Here is a 23,518-nt window from a genome sequence, read left to right as displayed (position 1 = left end):
TATATATATATATATATATATATATATATATATATATATATATATATATATATATATATATATATATATATATATATATTTAAATAAATGAAAACACAAAGATCGAGTAAAACATAAGCGCTTTCATTTTCTTCAGATGTTTTACAGTACAGTATTGAAAATGAAAGCGCAAATGTTTTACTCGATCTTTGTGTTTTCATTTATTAAAGTTTTATATATATTTCACCGATCACTGAGGTTTTTCTTGGAGATATATATAATATATATATATATATATATATATATATATATATATATATATATATATATATATATATATATATATATATATATATATATATATATATATATATATTAAAACTGTATGATTGTTAGACCCCACCCTAGAGTCTATACCCGGGGGACCCAATATCACAGAACGTATATCAGAGCTGTCCAAAATCATTTCAGCTGGCATAGTGCAAAAGTTGTCCGCTACAAGACCATGATGTACAGTACCGATCAGACCAACTTAACACCAGAGTAAACCCCAACTAAACCCCGGGTTTACTTTTTGGGTTTACTTAGGGTTTACTCTGGGTTTACTTTTTGAAAATTTGGGTCCACTTGGGGTTTACTTTGGGTTTACTCGGGGTTTACTATGGATTTACTTTGAAATTGCTTTTGAGGTAAACTGTATGCACTGAAGTGTGAAGCAGACTAGTATTTAAGCTTACCATCCTGCTCTCTGTAATTCCTACCTTTGTATATTCCGAATACATAGTTAGCGTCTGCTTTCAGGGGTGTACTTCTGACTGGGTTACTCTCTGTGTGCACTCTGGGTTTACTTTGGGTTTACTCTGGGTCCACTCTAGTAAACCCGAAGTAAACCCAGAGTAAACCCAGGGTTTAGTTGGGGTTTACTTTCTGTTAGGTTGGGTCTGATCGGTACTATACATAATTGCTAGAAAATATCAAAATGTGAAAGCGACTTCCATCTATCGATAGATACCCATGATTTCATGAATCACCGAGAACTCACTGCATCTATTTAATAACAAACATTTAACCCCAAAACCACATTATTTTCTTTAAGAAGTCAATAGCATGATTGTGTTTTCTATATCTGAATATTACTTTTAACACAAAAAGGTTGTCTTCTGAAATTTATAAATTACTATAATAGATGATTTTCAACGAATGTATACTGTAAATGTACAATATCGATTACCCACTGCTTACTTGTACCCCCCCCCCCCCAGCTTGAATGTCAATATCAACGTATCACTGTACTTTTGTAGTGAATGTCAAAGTGCGAAAAATATATATGTACATGAATCTTTTGAGTTATATTATGTCGTCTGACAAGTTTTTGAACAGACATTTACGTTGTAGAATTTCATTAATAAATAAAAAAAACTTTTCATAAGAATTTTTTAAATGTTAAATTGCATCGCCGTACAGAAACATTCTTGTACGAAATTTAACAATCATATTTAAGTGAAGATTCTCAATTCGTTCATTGAGCATATTTGACAAAGCATATTTAGCAACTATTATGTTATTCAACGTGATTTAAACTTTGAGCAAACAGACCAAGAACGGGGAGAGACACAAGAAAATCAAAAATGCACGTGAAAGTAAATGTACTTTATCCAGGCCTAATCTTATTGCGTGTCTATGTACACAGTCAGATTAAATTTCTTCTTCAGAAATGGTGAGGAAAAGTGAAAGGTGATAGTTTGTTTAAATGAAGTGATTGGAATCGATTTTGTATTATAAGTAAACACTAATACTCTACAGATCCAACACGGTCTCGCGGATTTTTCATTTTGTTTGCGGAGATGGGTCGTCCTGTGTAATGTTGGGCTCTGCGGGACAGTATATGTATATATGGGGTATGGTTTAATATCGATGCGGGCAGGTGCCACTGAAATAACCTTATATATAACGTCCTATAATTAACAACATTGCATAATTATATCTTTGAGGAAGAAAATTAAACACTGCAAATTTCAATGCAAATAAGGTGCTGGGAAAAAAATATACATATTCATGAAAAGAAAACTTGATATTCACAAATAAACCGTGATTTTCGCAAGACGTTGAAGAAGATAAGTCAATATTGAAAGAAGAAGCGATTCCGTAATTAGGTATTACACCATGGAATCAAGGTGATGAAATGGACAAAGTACACAAGGAGATTCCCAACTAGACAGGTGAGTCTTTAAAAGTTTTTTTATTTAATATCAAGTAGGAATAAAGTTTCTTTCTTTTCTTTTACGAAAGAGGGGTTTCTGAAGTAGACCTATCTTTGAATAACTTTTGAAAGATCGATGGCTCACGGCAAAAATCTCTTAATTAATAGTTTTAATTGTTCCACAGAGGAGGGAGAATTATTTATTCATGAATAAAAGACGGATGGGTGATTACTCTCTGAGCGGCATAATCCGTGTTAAAAATTATATTTTATTCAACTTCTTTTTTTTTCTTCCCTTGATTGGTACATGTAAAATCCAGGCAACGGACGAGTGTGAAATGATTCTGATATAAATGGAATTTATTGATAGAAAAGGTAAGAAGATCACAAAATTAAAGCACAGTGATGAACTGAATTTGTTTTGACAGAAACATTTACAATTAGCTCCAAATATGTTTGGTTGCCTGGTAATTTGGGAGGGGAGGGGTTTTTTCTGTCCATTTTCATTTTATGTACAGTAGGATGAAATGAACCATTAAAGATGAATGACGATTTACCGCTTTTGGTAAAATATTTGCAAGCATTGAATTTTGAACATCTTTCAGAAACAACGTGCATTGCGCCAGTTTTGTTCAAAGTTATAGTACATGCAAGAGCTAGGTGTCCATCGGTGAAAAAATAATGGGGCATGACAAGAATCATACATTCCGACCCCCACACCCCCGCCCTTCCCCACACCCAAACCCTCCCCACGCACTAACACTTCTTTTTCATGAACTTCCCAACGCTCTGTGTTGGCCCTCCGCTCTCTCTCCCCCTCCCCCGGCTTTATAATGATACTATTTACCCTATATAATGTAAATAGCAAAGCTTACTTTATCAGTTTATAGTAGAGCGTATAATACATGTACCAAGGAGACTATTGTCAGACCGAGCGGTCAGACATTCTTATACGTCAGTCCTTTCTCTTTATAAAATTGGGTCGAGGGTCCAGATCAGAAAAAAATGCTGGTTTTGGTCCCCTATAAATTTGATTATTTCACTTGTGGTCAAGGTATCAACTTTCCACTTACATATTCCTTTTGAAATAGTGAAATTGAGAGCAAAAGTGAGCGTGACTACGTTTTATTGCCCCGGATGAAGGCTCTGCAGAAAGGAGTGAACCTGATTTGTTGAACATGGTGGATAAAGCTGACATCTCGTTGACTCTTCCAAGAAAAAATGGCCCTTCTAAATCCAAGTCATATAAAAATGAGGGAACTTTCAAAAGGAAAAAGAATTTAAAGCGTAGTCAGAATATTGATATTGAAGATGAAATGGTGGATGAACATGGTATTCATGAGGAGGATGAATAAGTAGAACTTGAACCAAGTACTTGGTTAGAAGATAAAGAGAAAGAGACGATGAAAGATGACAATCTGATGGAGAGTTCTAATGGAGAAAAACACATCTCCATTAAAGATCAGACAAACAAAAGTGTTGGTATTGTTGCTGATGGGTCTGTTGATGCATCATTGCAGACAACGCCAAAGTCAAAATCAAAGACTTCTGATGAACAAAATGAGGCTGGAAAATCTGAAAATCCAGATAAAGGTAGTATAATCTAGTATATTTACATTATCCAGTGTCTTTCCCTGTGATAACACAACGTATCGATTTTGTACTATATAACTCATAATACAAACGACGCCAAATCGAGGCGCCAGCGGGGTTTATTTATTTATATTTAAATATTTAATCGTACGATGGCCTAAGATTATATAAATATAAGTAAAGAGGATTCATTCTTTGAATATTATGAGGTGATAATTTCGGTCGGGGCGTGATAAAATCTATCATTAAGCCCTTCGGGCTTTATTGGGTTTGATCACGCCCCGACCCAAATTATCACCTCATGATACTCAAAGAATGATTCCTTATTCCTTATATAATATCAGTTATATGCTCTACATAATTTAGAGCGAATGAGTATATTTATCAGTTTTAGTGTCAAATATATGAGAGAGAGAGAGAGAGAGAAAGAGAGAGAGAGATGGTCATAGTTTTATTTGCATTAAATGTCCACATTTATTAATATAATATCATTATTATTACATTATTACATTATTATTTCATGTATTGCATGTTTTGTAGGTGACAGTCTCCATATATATGAGACACCAGTGAAGGAGTATGATGTGGATTTCCATCTTGTGGCCGGCACTAAGTGGAGCGGTGGGTGTCTCCACATCGAGGACCCGCCATCTCTCAAGCATTTCTACCTAGAGTGACAAGGCCAACTGTAGTGATTTGTCCGCAGTCTTCTCTCCCATCAAAGATCTAAAGGTGACTTCTATTTCCAAGCATTGTAGCAGTACATATACAGTATATATGTGCAGCATATTTATTGTATTTAATTGTTCTTTTAAACATTGTTTATAACAATTTTTTTAAAAATATAATAATTTTTGCTTCTAGACATTTTAGGTTCCTGTAGTTTTTCTTCAGTCAGATTTTCAATTGCATTTATATGTTTTGTTCTTACCTCTACTTAGAATATGGAAGGGGAAGATAAAAAAAACTGCAACACTTCCTGTTAAAAGGTTTGAATTTGTTTCTTTTCAATGTTTCAGTGTTTTCCATGTATTCAAATTAATATTTGTAGCATGTGTTTACAAAAATGATACTTAACTTAATTTTAAAATAGCTTTCATCATATATTTAGCACCATTTGCACTGCCTTTGACTGCTTGGGTTATGATTTTTTTGAAAATAAATTTCACAGAAGCTTGGCTTAAAATGCACTTATCGGTATCTTTAAAACACGCTGATTTACATGTAGAGTGAAGAATTTTTTTTTTAATTTTGAATGCGATAACTTTTTACACTAACAGTAGTTGGTTGATATACATCTTTCAATGAGATAAAATATTTTTTTACCGGTACCTGGTATATGTTTGAATTACAAATTTAAAAAACACATTTTGGGTTTTATTTATTATAAGATTAGTCTAGAAACACAGCATCACCAGGATGATCCAGAATCTCATTTTGGATGAGATAACGTTGGGGTTATGTTGAATGATTATAAATGTAATTTTTGTTTTCATGCATAGGAAGATTTCTGGTGACTTTGAGAACAGGAAGAGGAAATGACTGAGTGAACCAGCGTCCAGGAAACGCGACGGAGGTGATGGCCGCTTTCCTTTAGAAAGTTGTTCCAAGTACAGGACATTATGTGAATTTTCAGATGTTCTAATCTATTAACTGTATCTCACAAGTACAATAACATATATTTATATATATATATATTAATTGGACTAGGTGTTTTTGTATATTTAAGTACATGCATTATTTTGAAAAAGGTTATAAATAATTTTGACATATAAATACTTCTCAATTCCGTATTTGTCATTCATTTTAAAAATTTTAGTGCAATACCAATAGAACACTATGCATGTATATTTTGTCAAAAAAATCTTATGCATTAAAAATATTGAAATTTTTTAATTGTTCTGTAGATCCCAAGGATTGGGAAACTTTGGGTTGAGTTTGTTTTTTAAAAATCTTAATGTTTTGAAGATTAAGATACAATAAATCTTGGACATTTAGTTGAAAAAAAAAATCATTAAAAACAAATAAAAACTCAACTTACTCGACAATCATGTATTAAATCACGTATATAATATGTAATATAATGAGAAAACTAGAGCAGAGCTCGTGGCAAAGCCACGAGTAGGTCTTCCGTTGTTGCTGCGAGTTGAAAATGTATGAGAGAGAGAGAGAGAGAGAGTGAGAGAGAGAGAGAGAGAGAGAGAGTGAGAGTTAACTGGTTAATGGAGTAAATTATAGATGACGCAGATGAGTGAACTATCTATCAACAATAGTTATAGTATAAAGTGACAAATCACGGTCTATAGTATATCCCAAGTTATTGCTTCCATCAAATTTTGATGATTTTTAATAAAAATACACATACCTGTGAAAGAAACACAACTGAAATTGATGAAAGGGAATATATCCAAGATATCTTCATTGAACAATTTTCACTCATAAAATTTCACAGGAACGAAAACAATTTTCTTACGGAGATTTATAATGGGAAATGTTTACATCTTTTCTCCATTCGGAAGTACTCGGGATACCTCGCGCAATTTTTTAACGTTATCATCTGGGCTTATTAATGGCTTATGCAATGCAAAATCCCCGTAGACTTTCAATATTGGGATGTGTATTGAAACCTGAAGCGGTAGAGGGGGCGTTTCAACACATATAATCTAGACATTTTTCATATAAGTTGATGAACGTAGTTTGAGCACAAAGGTATTTACTATTATTGAAATATCAAGCAAAAAGTGGTGGAAGAAAAAACTCGGGACATGGTATAGTATACCTTATAAATTTATGAAACTTTGAAGTGTTTTGAAATTCTTTAACCAGGGAACAACGATGTCTATATATAGACCAGTAATAGGATAAGGTAAATAATGTCAAACATCGAAGACTGTACGAGTATTTAAGAAACTGTTTTTATTACAAGTGTTACCGTTAATAATCGATTCAAAGTTTGCCGAATCTTCCTGGAATTAAACATAGGTTGTAAATTTACTTTCTTCATGGTTACTCAGTGTGAAACATTCTTTACCTTAGACGTTTTACTTTTCCACTAAGCATTCGCCTTCGTTCCCTTTCCTTTACACTACATCTAAATTCATCATGTTCATAAGTGATCATTTGTACGCATTTCAAAATATTTAATGTCCGTATTCTCGGACTCCATGCTAGGGAATTTAGTTTGATATAAGCTACGTCATTCTTATCCATGTGCATGTTGTCGACGGCGTGCGGCCAAAGAAATTTTCACAATCGTTCTTTAAAACGCTTTAAAGTTATACAATATAGGATATACATGTAATTTTTATATACAGACCTTAATTAATTTGTTTGCTTTTACACTTTTTCCTCGAGCTTCACTTTTTTCGGTAGCTTGTATAAACACTCAGTGTTCCATACTCACTTTGATTTTTACCGACCGTGCTCAGTGCTGGCCATACAGAATTCGTCACGACTCACTGGACGTGGCTTGGGTGCTTTACCTGTGCACCTGTTAAGTGACACCACTGGCTGTGTATTGTTTTCTGTGGTGTTACACAGTAAAATCAAAATGTTTTAAGCTTTCACTTAATTTTTTAAAATCAAACTCTGTGTATTTGTTTTCATTGGATGGTCAAGCGTCTCTTTTTTTGTCAATAGCCAAAGGAAAATTAATGACTTCAAGGTAATCGGAATCAGTATTTGATGAAGCATACAATTTAAATGACATAAAATTTATTAATTATCTGAAAATTATTTAAACCACTGTTAATTTAACGGAAAACAAAGAGTCTTCGAAGTAATTAACACACAGGGATTTGCCTACGATGTACACAGTCTTGCAATTACTAGTAATTATTATGGGAATCTTTACGCATGGTAATAATTCGAACAGATTATAATAATCTATTAATAATACACTGTACGCCGTTACACATGTACGAAGCGCCGGTAATATATACGAATATTGAGTCATAAATTTAAATCATTTTTATTTCTTGTTCTTTACAATACAATGTGAAATTACTTTCAGAAAAAAAAATTCCGAAGTACTAATTACAACTTTCTTTTTTGTGTAATCATTTCAATTTTTTCTGAGGTACATGTACAGAACATGCTTATTCATGCGCGAATGATACGACATAGGAAAAAATAATCGGTTGTTCGTAGAACATTTTTATCTTACGAATGTGACTAATTTAATTTTAAATATTTTTCAACATCACCAATGTAAATAATATTAGGTGTATTTACTGTTTGTGTTTTTACATCGTAATCTCTGAAACTAATAAAAATACTAATGTTAGCAGAAAAATCAAATCCCGCCGAATACTGAAAAACCGATTTCAGTTGTGCGCTGAAGCGACACAAGACTCTCGGTCGCACGTGGCGATTGAATTTACACAGACTGACCGAATAAACAAACGGGTGGGAAAGTGAAACAAAATGTACACATGAGAAGAAGCCACCAAAAATGATTTTCGATAGATCTTGATATCGTTTTGACAATTAAAAACATCCAGCGAGAGCTCCTGTCAGCGGGGCGGGAGGGGGGGGGGGGGCAGCAATGAGTTCGCTTCTACAAAGAAACGAACGACCATGTAGAAAAACTATACAGAAGTGATTAATATGTGACCGATAGAATCTAATCTAAAGTTGTTTAAAATTCATGTGAATTTTTTTTTAAATCATTGAATGCCTCAATTCAGGACATTTTTTTATCGTGCTAGCACCTACCGCAAACATGTTACATGGAACTTTGATAATAATTTGATTTTTAAACTACCTTGTACGCTATCTATATATCAATGCTTAATCAACTGTACAAGTTTAATGAATTTATCTTTTCATCTTAAACAAATATAATAGTTGAAAACATAATAAGATATTGTTGTGTCCGTGCAAAATATGAAACATGAACGCGTGATAAGGTACATGTAGAAGAACACGAACCGACCGCGGATTACTTGTCCACTCGCGCCGGTTCTCCTCAGCCATGTGCGAGGGATGGTTTACTATTTGTGTGTGTGGGGGGGGGGGGTTGATTAAAAACATTATTTGTGCAGTTTTTAAAATATTTTACATAAACAAACTAACCATTAATTTATTTCTTACGATGTTTACAATTTGGAGTAATATCGCTCATTAATATTCATTTACACTCAAATGTTCAATTGAATAAATACAAGATGGACAAACTTTTATAGCATTAAATTAAAACAGTTTCTGTTTTTACGGCTATATTAACTCAAACACGTTCATATGCATGTAAGTGTGCGTCGCGGTGTGAGAATCTTGTGTATTAAATAACCGCTTAATTACCGCTAGGTAGTGCAGCCGTGGCTGATCTCATCGGCCGTGGGCGAAGGGTATATTACGTAAAGGTACATGTACAACGCACAGACAGGCACAGCTCAGAACCCAGGAAGATTTGAAAAGTTTGCAGTATAATGACCATACTCTATATCAAATAGAAGTTATTTATTTTAAACTTAAAACCCACAATTGATCTGTGTCTATTATTGCTTTAGATTGAGAATGACATTGCTTTTATTAATTAACTGAACGATTTCTTAATTGACACCCAATCGTTTAATCCATAAAAAATTATGTGAAATCAAAACGAAACCAATTCTTGAGTTCGCGGCTAAATAAACTCATACATGTATATGAGAGACACAGCTCTCGTGTATTTATAGATAACCGCTGACCGCTAGGTAGTCCAGCCGCGAGCATGGTGACCGATTTTCTCGGCCGCGGGCGAGGGAGAGCTTACGTAATGGTACACACACACACACACAGCTCTGATTCAAGGTAGATTTTAAATGCATGGAGTTAATAAATAAAATGTAATGCATAGAGTTTTTTAATTCCATATTTTGTGGTTTAATAGAAAAGAAAAAGAATGTTTTGTTTTCCAATTGCCGTTTTTAATGATTGTGCACTATAAGAACTTAACAACAATGACTTAAACTCCTACCTAAAAAAAAGCATGTACTCCACCAACAAAAAAATTCTTATAAATTAATGCCTCCTGTATAAACCAGCATACTTTCTGTGGCAACTTTATGCCAGTTGTACGCACAAAGACTTTCGTTAACATGTCAAATGAAAACAGGTACATGTCAACATGTAAAGCTTTTTACACTCATACTACACAAATCACTTACAAAATAATATTGTTACGACCTTGATGAGATCCCAACAAACAACTTTTCCAGCGACAGCCATATCAAAATCCTAACCTTTTTTGAGTTATTAAGCAAAAACTTTTAGGGGCTCTCGGCCCTTAATTTAAGGGGCCAGCCCTTTTTTATTGGTGTCAAATGAAAGCCCTTGTTATTCTGCACAACTTTTATTCTACATGTTTTGACAAATTATTTTTTGTTTAAAAGATACAAAGGAAAATATGACTAAATTTTCGCACTCTTCCGAATCCTGTTTTTTAACCCCCTACCTTTTCCTAAATAAGGAACGAAATCCAAAAACAAAAACCGATGTATACAACTTCAATGTCTTTGTTATTCAAATTCGTTGGATTCCCATTCCCTGCTATCATAGTCTCGGAGCCTTTGTCTGGAAACCAAAGGCCCTAAAAATTTTTAAAAGGGGAATAACTCGTTAACGGAAAGGAAATTCTAACTTTTATGAATTGATGAAGATAGTGTTTTGTAAAGTCCATTAGCCCTGAAAATTAGAGCAAAAACCGTTCAGAAATGAGCACGATATGAAGCCTCAAAGTTCGCGTCTAGGAAGAAAAAAAAAAAAAAAAAAGAATAATCTTAACCCGCACAATAATAGAAAGGTCTTCCGTTGGAAACGGAAGACCTTAATGATGACTTGATTTTAACTACCTTTTTAATATATCTTTAATAAGTTTTAAAAAAATGCCAAAATAATGAAAATGGTTACTGCTTTATCTCCATAAGTCACCAATTTGGTGTCTTTCTTAAAAATTTTATTTTATTTACATTGCCTTTATCACATTCTGACACAAACAGATTGTCATTATTGTCCACACATAAACCATAAGGATCTTTCAGATCACAGTTATCAATGTAACGGAGAAACTGTCCATTATGATCCAAAAGGTGGATACAGTGGTTTAAACCGTTTGCTGTTAGGATACAACTCTGACTGTCTGTTGCAATACCCCGGGGTGCAAATGTTTGGTTCTTGGTAACTGGGGGATGACCAATGTATCTCCATCTGAGTTTCCCGTCCTGATTAACTACCACTACTGCACCAGCACTATTATCAGCGACACAGATGTCATGGTTTCTGTTCTCTGTGATGTATTTAAGCCTGGTATTCCCTGAGTACAGAGGTTTACCTTTATCATCAAATTGAATGGTTTGTTTCACTGTAGATCCCGAGTAACGGACTACGTTGGATTGAGTTTCATCATCACTGTACATGGTAACCAGGAGATCACCAGTAGAGGTGACACACAGATTATAAGGTGTCCAACCCTGTAATGTGATCAACTCTTCTGTCTGTCCATTCTTTACTTTATTCACTGTCCTAGATCTCCAGTCAGAGTACAGTAAATCCCCATCACTGTTTACAACTATGTCATTGGGCCTTGCTCCTGATCTTGTCCGGAGTGTTTGGAGAAATGAACCATTAATGTTAAAGCATTGGATTTTATTGGTCAATCCATACGTCCATACACTGTCTTCGTCTAGACAGGTAACACCGAGTAGTCCTTTATACCCAGTCTGTATTGTGGCAACAAGCTCTGGTTCATCCAGTAGTTCTCTGACTGAAGTATTTGGTTGGTTTAGTGACAAGACATTTTCTTCTGTAGCAGTAGATAATGGGGTAATGTGTCCAAACAAACTATACAGCTTCTCACGGTCTATCGGTTTTGGAATGTATGTTGGGAGTTTTACTTGAACCTTTGGTGGAAGTTTGCTAAACTCTGTGATCTTGGAGATGTATTCAATGGTAGGAGCTACTGCAGTAGATTTCTCGATTTCGTTTAAGGCAAGTAATGTTTGTTTTATCAGAGACTGTATCTGTTTGATTTCATCCAAGTGTTTCTGTATAATGTCTTTGTGTTTCACTTTTATCTCGCTGATTTCAGTTTTCATTTTGTTGATAACGATGTCGATTTCTCTGTGCCATTGCTCTCCTTGTTTGGACATTGTTGTTGTAAGTTTCTCATATCCTCCATCCAGGTTGGCAAGCTGATTTTCCAAGTCCATTGCAATTTCTATATATTTAGGAGAAATAAGATTTTCTAATTCCTCTGTGTCTTTTTCGATATTGTTTTTCTTTTTCTTGTAAACCTCAGTAACATCTACAAATACATGTTCCCTGTGTTGTTCACTGGCAGTACAAGAAGAACAAACAAATACGTTATTGCAATTCTTGCACAGCAAATCGCAAATTTTGTGTGGATGCGTCCTACATTTTGGATAAACGAGGGTTGATCTTCGTTCCTTGAATGGAACTATTTTATGTTTGTCGTATTCATCTAATATGTGATCTAATATACAAGGTTTACATAGGTTGACATGACAAAAGTCACAGTAGCTGTGTACTATGGCGGTCTCACAAAGGTCACATCGGTGCACATCCTGGGCACTAGAATGAGGATCCATAATTTGTCTAAAAATTAAAATGAAAAAATCCAAGTCAATGTTTGTCACTGATCAAGAAAAATAAACACGAAAAATATTATAGCTCTAACTTACACGTATTTATTATATAATATTAAATGATATCAAAACGGATAATATGAAATTCTTTCTGAAAATACATGTACTATTATGTAAATATATTTACATCTACCGAGTATGGTTCCCTCTATTCCTAACGGAAACTTATAGTTACTGAAATCAACACGCACCGTTTATCGATTGGTCGAAACCTACAGCGACCTAAGAAAGATCACGGACTGCACGAAAAAAATCATCATGATGTCAGACTTAAAGTATCACAAGAGACGATTTGGCAGTTTCTTTCAGCTATCGTACTGATGTTCATTAGCAGTAATTTAGTGAATTTTACTTTCTTTTTATAATCAATTAAATGATTAGTTTAAATAAGTTGTAAATAGAAATAATAAAATGCTTCCTTTTCATGATTCATGCAGAATATGAAAGTAGCGATCATTGCAGAAAAAAATTGACAGAACCCGCTACCGTAGATTATGAATTTTTTCTGCAATGTCGCCACCTTCATATCCCGCATGAATCATCAAAGATTATATATATAAACAATGTGTTTTAGGTCACTCGAAAAGTGTGATAATTGTATGTTGTCGCTCTGCTTTCATCAACGATTTCCAAAGAAACAATAGTCAAATAGAATAATCGACTTGTATTAATTGATAAGCATTTGGTCGTAAACATACGTTTTTGGTGGTATAATACAAAACTGAATTTAAAACGAAAGTACTTTGTAGTTTTGTTTAAATATGATTATCTAAAAAAAAAAACCCACGTCGGATCTAAATTTTTCATGTATTGATTAGATTATTAAAAGTATAAGGAATACAAACCTTGTGATAGTTGTTTATATGATATTCATGGATTTGGACATCCATCCAGTGTGCAGACGTTCGCAAACATGACTGAGCCTGCTTGTATTGGAATGTGGTCACCTGACAGAGGATTGAAAACAAATTAGAGTTATTCCCCGTGTATTGTAGTCTTGTATCTACCCCCCCCCCCCAAACCAGAATTCAGCCATTGTCTGCTCATTTGACACCCCCCCCCCCAAAAAAAAAACAACAAATTAATAGAAGGCTTGATAGTCTTTCTATATATGCAGCTATAGTGTTATTGAGTGTCAAAGGAAGGGAAAGCATATCTGGGTATATGAAAACCCCCCAGAAAATATTGGAATTTTTTGATAAATATTAACGAGGGATTAGCCATAATTTGAAAATGAATAACAACGATTTACCTATGCATATTCATAAACGAGTAAAGCTTGAGGTGGATTTGCGCATGGTAAACGGGGTAATACGACATAGTTGTTTGAATTCATTTAAACAGATTTTATCACCGACCTCTTTTGCAATTGACCATTATTTTCATACATTTGACAAAAAATAATTATAAAATAAAACGTGAAAAATATACCTTCTGGGACACTCGACTCAAAACAGCAAGAAGCCGGCAATCTCAAAGTAAACATAAAATTTAATTCATGTCTAACACGTGTCCGCCGCGCTCAAAGTGGTCTGCAATATTTAGATTCTCATTTTACAACGTTCTCTGTCCAACTGTTTCTTTCTTTTCTCTCCGAACGCGTTATTCCACTGCCAACGGACTGACCACGTTCTCGCGTCGACATCTTGTGTACGTACGTTCTTATATATATATATATATATATATATATATATATATATATATATATATATATATATATATATATATATATATATATATATATATATATATATATATATATATATATATATATATTTAAATAAATGAAAACACAAAGATCGAGTAAAACATAAGCGCTTTCATTTTCTTCAGATGTTTTACAGTACAGTATTGAAAATGAAAGCGCAAATGTTTTACTCGATCTTTGTGTTTTCATTTATTAAAGTTTTATATATATTTCACCGATCACTGAGGTTTTTCTTGGAGATATATATAATATATATATATATATATATATATATATATATATATATATATATATATATATATATATATATATATATATATATATATATATATATATATATATATATATATATATATATTAAAACTGTATGATTGTTAGACCCCACCCTAGAGTCTATACCCGGGGGACCCAATATCACAGAACGTATATCAGAGCTGTCCAAAATCATTTCAGCTGGCATAGTGCAAAAGTTGTCCGCTACAAGACCATGATGTACAGTACCGATCAGACCAACTTAACACCAGAGTAAACCCCAACTAAACCCCGGGTTTACTTTTTGGGTTTACTTAGGGTTTACTCTGGGTTTACTTTTTGAAAATTTGGGTCCACTTGGGGTTTACTTTGGGTTTACTCGGGGTTTACTATGGATTTACTTTGAAATTGCTTTTGAGGTAAACTGTATGCACTGAAGTGTGAAGCAGACTAGTATTTAAGCTTACCATCCTGCTCTCTGTAATTCCTACCTTTGTATATTCCGAATACATAGTTAGCGTCTGCTTTCAGGGGTGTACTTCTGACTGGGTTACTCTCTGTGTGCACTCTGGGTTTACTTTGGGTTTACTCTGGGTCCACTCTAGTAAACCCGAAGTAAACCCAGAGTAAACCCAGGGTTTAGTTGGGGTTTACTTTCTGTTAGGTTGGGTCTGATCGGTACTATACATAATTGCTAGAAAATATCAAAATGTGAAAGCGACTTCCATCTATCGATAGATACCCATGATTTCATGAATCACCGAGAACTCACTGCATCTATTTAATAACAAACATTTAACCCCAAAACCACATTATTTTCTTTAAGAAGTCAATAGCATGATTGTGTTTTCTATATCTGAATATTACTTTTAACACAAAAAGGTTGTCTTCTGAAATTTATAAATTACTATAATAGATGATTTTCAACGAATGTATACTGTAAATGTACAATATCGATTACCCACTGCTTACTTGTACCCCCCCCCCCCCCAGCTTGAATGTCAATATCAACGTATCACTGTACTTTTGTAGTGAATGTCAAAGTGCGAAAAATATATATGTACATGAATCTTTTGAGTTATATTATGTCGTCTGACAAGTTTTTGAACAGACATTTACGTTGTAGAATTTCATTAATAAATAAAAAAAACTTTTCATAAGAATTTTTTAAATGTTAAATTGCATCGCCGTACAGAAACATTCTTGTACGAAATTTAACAATCATATTTAAGTGAAGATTCTCAATTCGTTCATTGAGCATATTTGACAAAGCATATTTAGCAACTATTATGTTATTCAACGTGATTTAAACTTTGAGCAAACAGACCAAGAACGGGGAGAGACACAAGAAAATCAAAAATGCACGTGAAAGTAAATGTACTTTATCCAGGCCTAATCTTATTGCGTGTCTATGTACACAGTCAGATTAAATTTCTTCTTCAGAAATGGTGAGGAAAAGTGAAAGGTGATAGTTTGTTTAAATGAAGTGATTGGAATCGATTTTGTATTATAAGTAAACACTAATACTCTACAGATCCAACACGGTCTCGCGGATTTTTCATTTTGTTTGCGGAGATGGGTCGTCCTGTGTAATGTTGGGCTCTGCGGGACAGTATATGTATATATGGGGTATGGTTTAATATCGATGCGGGCAGGTGCCACTGAAATAACCTTATATATAACGTCCTATAATTAACAACATTGCATAATTATATCTTTGAGGAAGAAAATTAAACACTGCAAATTTCAATGCAAATAAGGTGCTGGGAAAAAAATATACATATTCATGAAAAGAAAACTTGATATTCACAAATAAACCGTGATTTTCGCAAGACGTTGAAGAAGATAAGTCAATATTGAAAGAAGAAGCGATTCCGTAATTAGGTATTACACCATGGAATCAAGGTGATGAAATGGACAAAGTACACAAGGAGATTCCCAACTAGACAGGTGAGTCTTTAAAAGTTTTTTTATTTAATATCAAGTAGGAATAAAGTTTCTTTCTTTTCTTTTACGAAAGAGGGGTTTCTGAAGTAGACCTATCTTTTAATAACTTTTGAAAGATCGATGGCTCACGGCAAAAATCTCTTAATTAATAGTTTTAATTGTTCCACAGAGGAGGGAGAATTATTTATTCATGAATAAAAGACTAATGGGTGATTACTCTCTGAGCGGCATAATCCGTGTTAAAAATTATATTTTATTCAACTTCTTTTTTTTTTCTTCCCTTGATTGGTACATGTAAAATCCAGGCAACGGACGAGTGTGAAATGATTCTGATATAAATGGAATTTATTGATAGAAAAGGTAAGAAGATCACAAAATTAAAGCACAGTGATGAACTGAATTTGTTTTGACAGAAACATTTACAATTAGCTCCAAATATGTTTGGTTGCCTGGTAATTTGGGAGGGGAGGGGTTTTTTCTGTCCATTTTCATTTTATGTACAGTAGGATGAAATGAACCATTTAGGATGAATGACGATTTACCGCTTTTGGTAAAATATTTGCAAGCATTGAATTTTGAACATCTTTCAGAAACAACGTGCATTGCGCCAGTTTTGTTCAAAGTTATAGTACATGCAAGAGCTAGGTGTCCATCGGTGAAAAAATAATGGGGCATGACAAGAATCATACATTCCGACCCCCACACCCCCGCCCTTCCCCACACCCAAACCCTCCCCACGCACTAACACTTCTTTTTCATGAACTTCCCAACGCTCTGTGTTGGCCCTCCGCTCTCTCTCCCCCTCCCCCGGCTTTATAATGATACTATTTACCCTATATAATGTAAATAGCAAAGCTTACTTTATCAGTTTATAGTAGAGCGTATAATACATGTACCAAGGAGACTATTGTCAGACCGAGCGGTCAGACATTCTTATGCGTCAATCCTTTCTCTTTATAAAATTGGGTCGAGGGTCCAGATCAGAAAAAAAATGCTGGTTTTGGTCCCCTATAAATTTGATTATTTCACTTGTGGTCAAGGTATCAACTTTCCACTTACATATTCCTTTTGAAATAGTGAAATTGAGAGCAAAAGTGAGCGTGACTACGTTTTATTGCCCCGGATGAAGGCTCTGCAGAAAGGAGTGAACCTGATTTGTTGAACATGGTGGATAAAGCTGACATCTCGTTGACTCTTCCAAGAAAAAATGGCCCTTCTAAATCCAAGTCATATAAAAATGAGGGAACTTTCAAAAGGAAAAAGAATTTAAAGCGTAGTCAGAATATTGATATTGAAGATGAAATGGTGGATGAACATGGTATTCATGAGGAGGATGAATAAGTAGAACTTGAACCAAGTACTTGGTTAGAAGATAAAGAGAAAGAGACGATGAAAGATGACAATCTGATGGAGAGTTCTAATGGAGAAAAACACATCTCCATTAAAGATCAGACAAACAAAAGTGTTGGTATTGTTGCTGATGGGTCTGTTGATGCATCATTGCAGACAACGCCAAAGTCAAAATCACAGACTTCTGATGAACAAAATGAGGCTGGAAAATCTGAAAATCCAGATAAAGGTAGTATAATCTAGTATATTTACATTATCCAGTGTCTTTGCCTGTGATAACACAACGTATCGATTTTGTACTATATAACTCATAAAACAAACGACGCCAAATCGAGGCGCCAGCGGGGTTTATTTATTTATATTTAAATATTTAATCGTACAATGGCCTAAGATTATATAAATATAAGTAAAGAGGATTCATTCTTTGAATATTATGAGGTGATAATTTCGGTCGGGGCGTGATAAAATCTATCATTAAGCCCTTCGGGCTTTATTGGGTTTGATCACGCCCCGACCCAAATTATCACCTCATGATACTCAAAGAATGATTCCTTATTCCTTATATAATATCAGTTATATGCTCTACATAATTTAGAGCGAATGAGTATATTTATCAGTTTTAGTGTCAAATATATGAGAGAGAGAGAGAGAGAGAGAGAAAGAGAGAGAGGTGGTCACAGTTTTATTTGCATTAAATGTCCACATTTATTAAGATAATATCATTATTATTACATTATTATTTCATGTATTGCATGTTTTGTAGGTGACAGTCTCCATATATATGAGACACCAGTGAAGGAGTATGATGTGGATTTCCATCTTGTGGCCGGCACTAAGTGGAGCGGTGGGTGTCTCCACATCAAGGACCCGTCATCTCTCTAGCATCTCCACTAAGAGTGACAAGTCCAACTGTAGTGATCTGTCGGCAGTCTTCTCTCCCATCAAAGATCTGAAGGTGACTTCTATTTCCTAGCATTGTAGCAGTACATATACAGTATATATGTGCAGCATATTTATTGTATTTAATTGGGTTTTTTAAAATATTGTTTATAACATATTTTTTTTTAGATATAATAATTTTTGCTCCTTAACATATTAGATACAGTCAGATTTTCATTTGCATTTTTATGTTTTGTTCTTACCTCCACTTAGAACATGGAAGGGGAAGATGAAAACACTGAAAGACTTCCTGTTAAAAGGTTTGAATTTGTTTCTTTTTCAATGTTTCTGTGTTTACCATGTATTCAAATTAATATATGAAGCATGTGCTAACAAAAATGGTACTTATATTAAATTTAAAATAGCTTTCATCATATTAAGCACCTTTTTAACTGCCTTTGACTGCTTGGATTGTGATTTAAAAAAAAAAAATTTCAGAGGCTTGGCTTAAAATGCACTTACAGGTATCTTTAAAACACGCTGATTTACATGTAGGTGCCTTAGTAAAGAAAAGTTTTTTTTGGAATTTTGAATGCAATAACTTTCATACACTAACAGTAGTTGGTTGATATACATCTTTCAATGAAAAAAAAATATTTTTTTACCTGTACCAGGTATATGTTTGAATTAAGTTTAAAAAAAACACATCTGGGATTTATTTATTATAAAATTAGTTCAAAAACACAGCATCACCAGGATGATCAAAAATCTCATTTTGGATGAGATAACCTTGGGGTTATGTTGAATGATTATAATAGTAATTTTTTGTCTTTCATGCATAGGGAGATTTCTGGTGACTTTGAGAACAGGAAGAGGAAACGACTGAGTGAACCAGCGTCCAGGAAACGCAGACGGAGGTGATGGCCCCTTTCCTTTAGAAAGTTGTTCCAAGTACAGGACATTTTGTGAACTTCAGATGTTCTAATTAGTTATATTTAATTATAATCTATGAACTTTATCTCACAAGTACAATAACATATATTTATATATATATTAATTGGACTAGGTGTTTTTGTATATTTAAGTACATGTATTATTTTGTAAAAGGTTATAAATAATTATGACATATAAATTCTTCTCAATTTCGCATTAGTCATTCATTGTTAAAACTTTAGTGCAATACCAATAGAACACTATTTATGCATGTATATTTGTCATAAAAATCTAATGCATTAAAAATATTGAAATTTTTTAATTGTTCTGTAGATTCCAAGTTTTGGAAAACTTTGGCTTGAAATTGTTTTTTAAAAATCTTAACGTGTTGAAAATTTAGATACAATATATGTTGACTTTACCAAAAGGAAATGGGGCGTCATTTTCTGTTTTATAAGGAAGCATTGTTTTAATTATCAAATGCAATATCTTGGACATTTAGTTGTAAAAAAATAAAATCATATATAAAACAAATGAAAACTCAACTTGCTCAACAATCATGTATTATATCACGTATATAATATATAATATAATGAATGAGGAAATGATGACTGGATTTTAATTACCAAAATTACCAATTAGCCAAAATAATGAATATGTAAGTATAATATAATATGTATGATATTGAATGAGGAAAAATGACTGGACTTTAACTACCTGTTCAGTATACCTAAGTTATAAAAAATTACCAAAATAATGAAAATGGTTTCTGCTTTATTTTTTCAATCACCAATTTGGTGTCTATCTTAGAAATTTTATTTTCTTTACATTGCCTTTATAATATTCTGACACAAACAAATTGTTATTATTGTCCACACATAAACCATAAGGATTGTTCAGATCACAGTTATCAATGTAACGGAGAAACTGTCCATTCTGATCCAGAATGTGGATACAATGGTTGTCTCTATCGGCTGTCAGGATACGACTCTGACTGTCTGTTGTGATACCACGGGGTATAAATGGTTTGTGCTTGGTAACTGAGGGATGACCGATGTACCTCCATCTGAGTTTCCCGTCCTGATAAACCACGACTACTGCACTGGCCCTGCAATCAGCTACACAGATGTCATGGTTTCTGTTTTCAGTGATGTATTTATAATACATATTCCCCGAGTACAGAGGTGTACCTTCATCATCAAATTGAATTGTTTGTTTCTTCGTAGAACCCGAATACCGGACAACTTTGGATTGAGTTCCATTATTACTGTGCATGGTGACCAGTATATCACCATTAGAGGTGACACACAAGTTATTGGGCACCCATTCCTGTAATCTGATCAACTCTTCTGTTTGTCCATTCTTTACTTTATTCACTGTCCTAGCTTTCCAGTCAGAGTACAGTAGATCCCCATCACTGTTTACAACTATGGCATTGGGCCTTTGTTCTGATTTTGTCCCGATTGTTTGGAGAAGTGAACCATTGATGTTAAAGCATTTGATTTTATTGGTCAATCCATGCGTCCATACACCGTCTTCATCTAGACAGGTAACACCGAGTAGTTGTTCATACCCAGTCTGTATTGTGGCAACTAGCTCCGGTTCATCCAGTAGTTCTTTGACTAAAGTGTTGGGTTGGTTCAGTGACAGGACATTTTCTTCTGTTGCAGTAGATAATGGGGTGATATGTCCAAACAAACTATACAGCTTCTCCCTGTCTATCGGTTTTTGAATGAATGTTGGCAGTTTTACTTGAAGCTTGGGTGGAAGTTTGCTAAATTCTCTGATCTTTGAGTTGTATTCAATGGTAGTAGCTACTGCAGTAGATTTCTCGATTTCGTATAAGGCAAGTAATGTTTGTTTTATCAGCGACTGTATCTGTTTGATTTCATCCAAATGTTTCTGTAAAATATCTCTGTGTTTCACTTTAATCTCATTAATTTCAGTTTTCATTATGTCGATGACGATGTCGATTTCTCTGTGCCATTGCTCTCCTTGTTTGGACATTGTTGTTGTTAGTTTCTCATATCCTCCATCCAGGTTGGCAAGCTGATTTTCCAAGTCCAGTGCAATTTCTTTATATTTAGGAGAAATAAGATTTTCTAATTCCTCTGTGTCTTTTTCGATATTGTTTTTCTTTGTCTTGTAAACCTCTGTAACATCTACAAATATATGTCCCCTGTGTTGTTCAGAGGCAGTACAAGAGGAACAAACAAATCGGTTGTTACAATTCTTGCACAGCAACTCGCAATTTTTTTGTGGATGTGTCCTACATTTTGAATAAACGAGGGTTGATCTTCGTTCCTTGAATGGAACTATTTTATGTTTTTCATATTCATCTAATATGTGATCTAATATACAGGGTTTGCAAAGGCTGACATGACAAAAGTCACAATAGCTGTGTACTATGGCGGTCTCACAAAGGTCACATCGGTGCACATCCTGAGCAGTAGAATGAGGATCCATAATTTGTCTAAAAATTAGAATGAAAAAATGAAAGTAAATAATAGTCAGTGATCAAGAAAAATAAACACAAATAAATTTTACTGATCTAACTTATGTATTTTGATTATTTTAATGAAATTAAAAATGCATATGAATTTTTTTCTGAAAATACATATTCTATTATATATACATCTACCGAGTATGATTCCCTCTATTTCTTATGGAAACTTTTAGTTATTTCATAGCTTTATAGAAACAGCCAGACTGAAATCAACAAGCCCCGTTTATCGATTGGTCGAAACCCACAGCGAGCTCAGAAAAATCACGGACTGCATGAAAATCATGATGAGGTCAGACTCAAAACTCTAGAGGTGACGATTCGGCTGTTTCTTTTAGCTATCGTACTGATGTACATAAGCAGTGATAAAGTTAATTTTACTTTTGATAATCAGTTTAATAATTTGGTAAAAGAAAGATGTCAATATAAATAATAAAATGCTTTCTTTGATGATTCATGCGGGGTATGAAGGTAGCGATCATTGCAGAAAATATTGACAGATCCCGCTACCGTAAGTTATGAATTTTTTTTGCAATGTCGCCACCTTCATATCCCGCATAAATCACCAAAGAAAGCATTTTATTGTTTAGATATATAAAATATGTCTTAGGTCACTTGCAAAGTGTGATAATTGTATGTTGTCGATCTGCTTTCATCAAAGATTTCCAAAGAAAAATGTCAAATAGAATATAATCGGCTTGTATTAATTGATAAGCATGTGAACGTAAAATAAATGTTAGGTAGTATAATAATACACTGAATTTAAAAACGAAAGTACTTTGTAGTTTTGTTTAGATACAAGTATATTAATTAAACAACAACAACACGTCGGCATCTTAATTTTTCATGTATTATTATAGATTAGATTATTAAGTTTATAAGTAACACAAACCTGGTGTTAGTTGATCATGATATTAATGGAATAGGACATCCATCAAACGTGCAGACGTTCTCAAATATGACCGAGCCTGCTTGTGTGGAATGTGGTCACCTGACAGAGAGTTTAAAAGAGTTCGAGTTATTCCCCGTGTATTGTAGTCACGTATCTACCCCCCCCCCCCCCCGATCAGAAATTAGCCATTGTCTGCGTATTTAACCACCCCCCCCCCCCTCCCCAAAAAAAGGAGAACTCTTGAAATTTACAACTTTAATAGAAGGCTTGATAGTCTTTCTAAATATGCAGGTAGTTATATATAATTTATTAAGTGTGAGAGGTAGTGAAGAAAAGAATATTTAGACATTATATTTTTTTTAAGGGTTTATATGCCGTTTTTAATGGCATTTTGCCGATGTTAAAAAAAAACAACACTAATTTTATTTTGCCAGCATGGTTGACTAGATACGTGAAAAAAGGTTTACAAAAGATTTTCGGATTTTTTGATTAACATCAACGAGATATTAACCATGAAAATGAATAACAACAATTTACCTACATGTATGCATATTCATAAACGATTAAAGCTTGAGATGGATTTGTGCATGTGCGCTGAAATAGTAATTCAGAATAGCAGCATGGTAAACGGGGTAAT

The 23,518-nt window shown here is 33.9% G+C and overlaps 1 protein-coding gene and 2 long non-coding RNA genes across 6 annotated transcripts; 2 read left to right on the top strand and 1 right to left on the bottom strand.

Annotated features, from left to right (window-relative positions):
- The first annotated feature begins 1,958 nt into the window (after window positions 1–1,958).
- On the top strand, window positions 1,959–5,769 carry LOC128157659 (uncharacterized). 3 transcript variants are annotated; one of them, XR_008239842.1, is made up of 6 exons: window positions 1,959–2,198; window positions 2,500–2,554; window positions 3,271–3,772; window positions 4,313–4,504; window positions 4,714–4,761; window positions 5,275–5,769. It is a non-coding gene; the product is annotated as an uncharacterized LOC128157659 (long non-coding RNA). The 3 variants fall into 3 exon arrangements; XR_008239841.1 differs by having other exon boundaries at window positions 2,365–2,554; XR_008239843.1 differs by lacking the exon at window positions 2,500–2,554.
- A 4,843-nt stretch (window positions 5,770–10,612) lies between these two features.
- Window positions 10,613–22,966, bottom strand: LOC128157656 (uncharacterized). Its single transcript, XM_052820229.1, has 4 exons — window positions 22,882–22,966; window positions 20,343–21,959; window positions 12,301–12,367; window positions 10,613–11,943 (listed from the first exon to the last, which is right to left on the bottom strand). Exons 2-4 carry the CDS (start codon window positions 21,950–21,952, stop codon window positions 10,681–10,683), a joined length of 2,940 nt encoding a protein of 979 aa, XP_052676189.1. The 5' UTR covers window positions 21,953–21,959; window positions 22,882–22,966; the 3' UTR covers window positions 10,613–10,680.
- Window positions 16,088–20,276, top strand: LOC128157658 (uncharacterized). Of its 2 annotated transcripts, XR_008239839.1 has the most exons (6): window positions 16,088–16,327; window positions 16,630–16,684; window positions 17,402–17,903; window positions 18,438–18,629; window positions 18,827–18,873; window positions 19,396–20,276. It is a non-coding gene; the product is annotated as an uncharacterized LOC128157658 (long non-coding RNA). The 2 variants fall into 2 exon arrangements; XR_008239840.1 differs by lacking the exon at window positions 16,630–16,684.
- Window positions 22,967–23,518: the final 552 nt, after the last annotated feature.

The sequence above is a fragment of the Crassostrea angulata genome, chromosome 8, assembly GCF_025612915.1.
Source record: "Crassostrea angulata isolate pt1a10 chromosome 8, ASM2561291v2, whole genome shotgun sequence".
NCBI classification, from domain to species: Eukaryota; Metazoa; Mollusca; class Bivalvia; order Ostreida; family Ostreidae; genus Magallana; species Magallana angulata.
Note: the sequence above shows the minus strand (reverse complement) of the source record. Positions and strands in the feature narration are given on the sequence as shown.

What these genes read in the sequence shown, in the direction of transcription:
- LOC128157656 (XM_052820229.1), bottom strand. Translation starts at nt 21,952, where the DNA reads ATGGATCCTCATTCTACTGCTCAGGATGTGCACCGATGTGACCTTTGT. An exon ending in GTGGACAATAATAACAATTT is followed by an intron (nt 12,368 to 20,342) that starts GTTTGTGTCAGA and finishes TTTAATTTTTAG; the next exon opens with ACAAATTATGGATCCTCATT. An exon ending in ACCTTTGTGAGACCGCCATA is followed by an intron (nt 11,944 to 12,300) that starts GTACACAGCTAC and finishes TTGGAAAATCAG; the next exon opens with CTTGCCAACCTGGATGGAGG.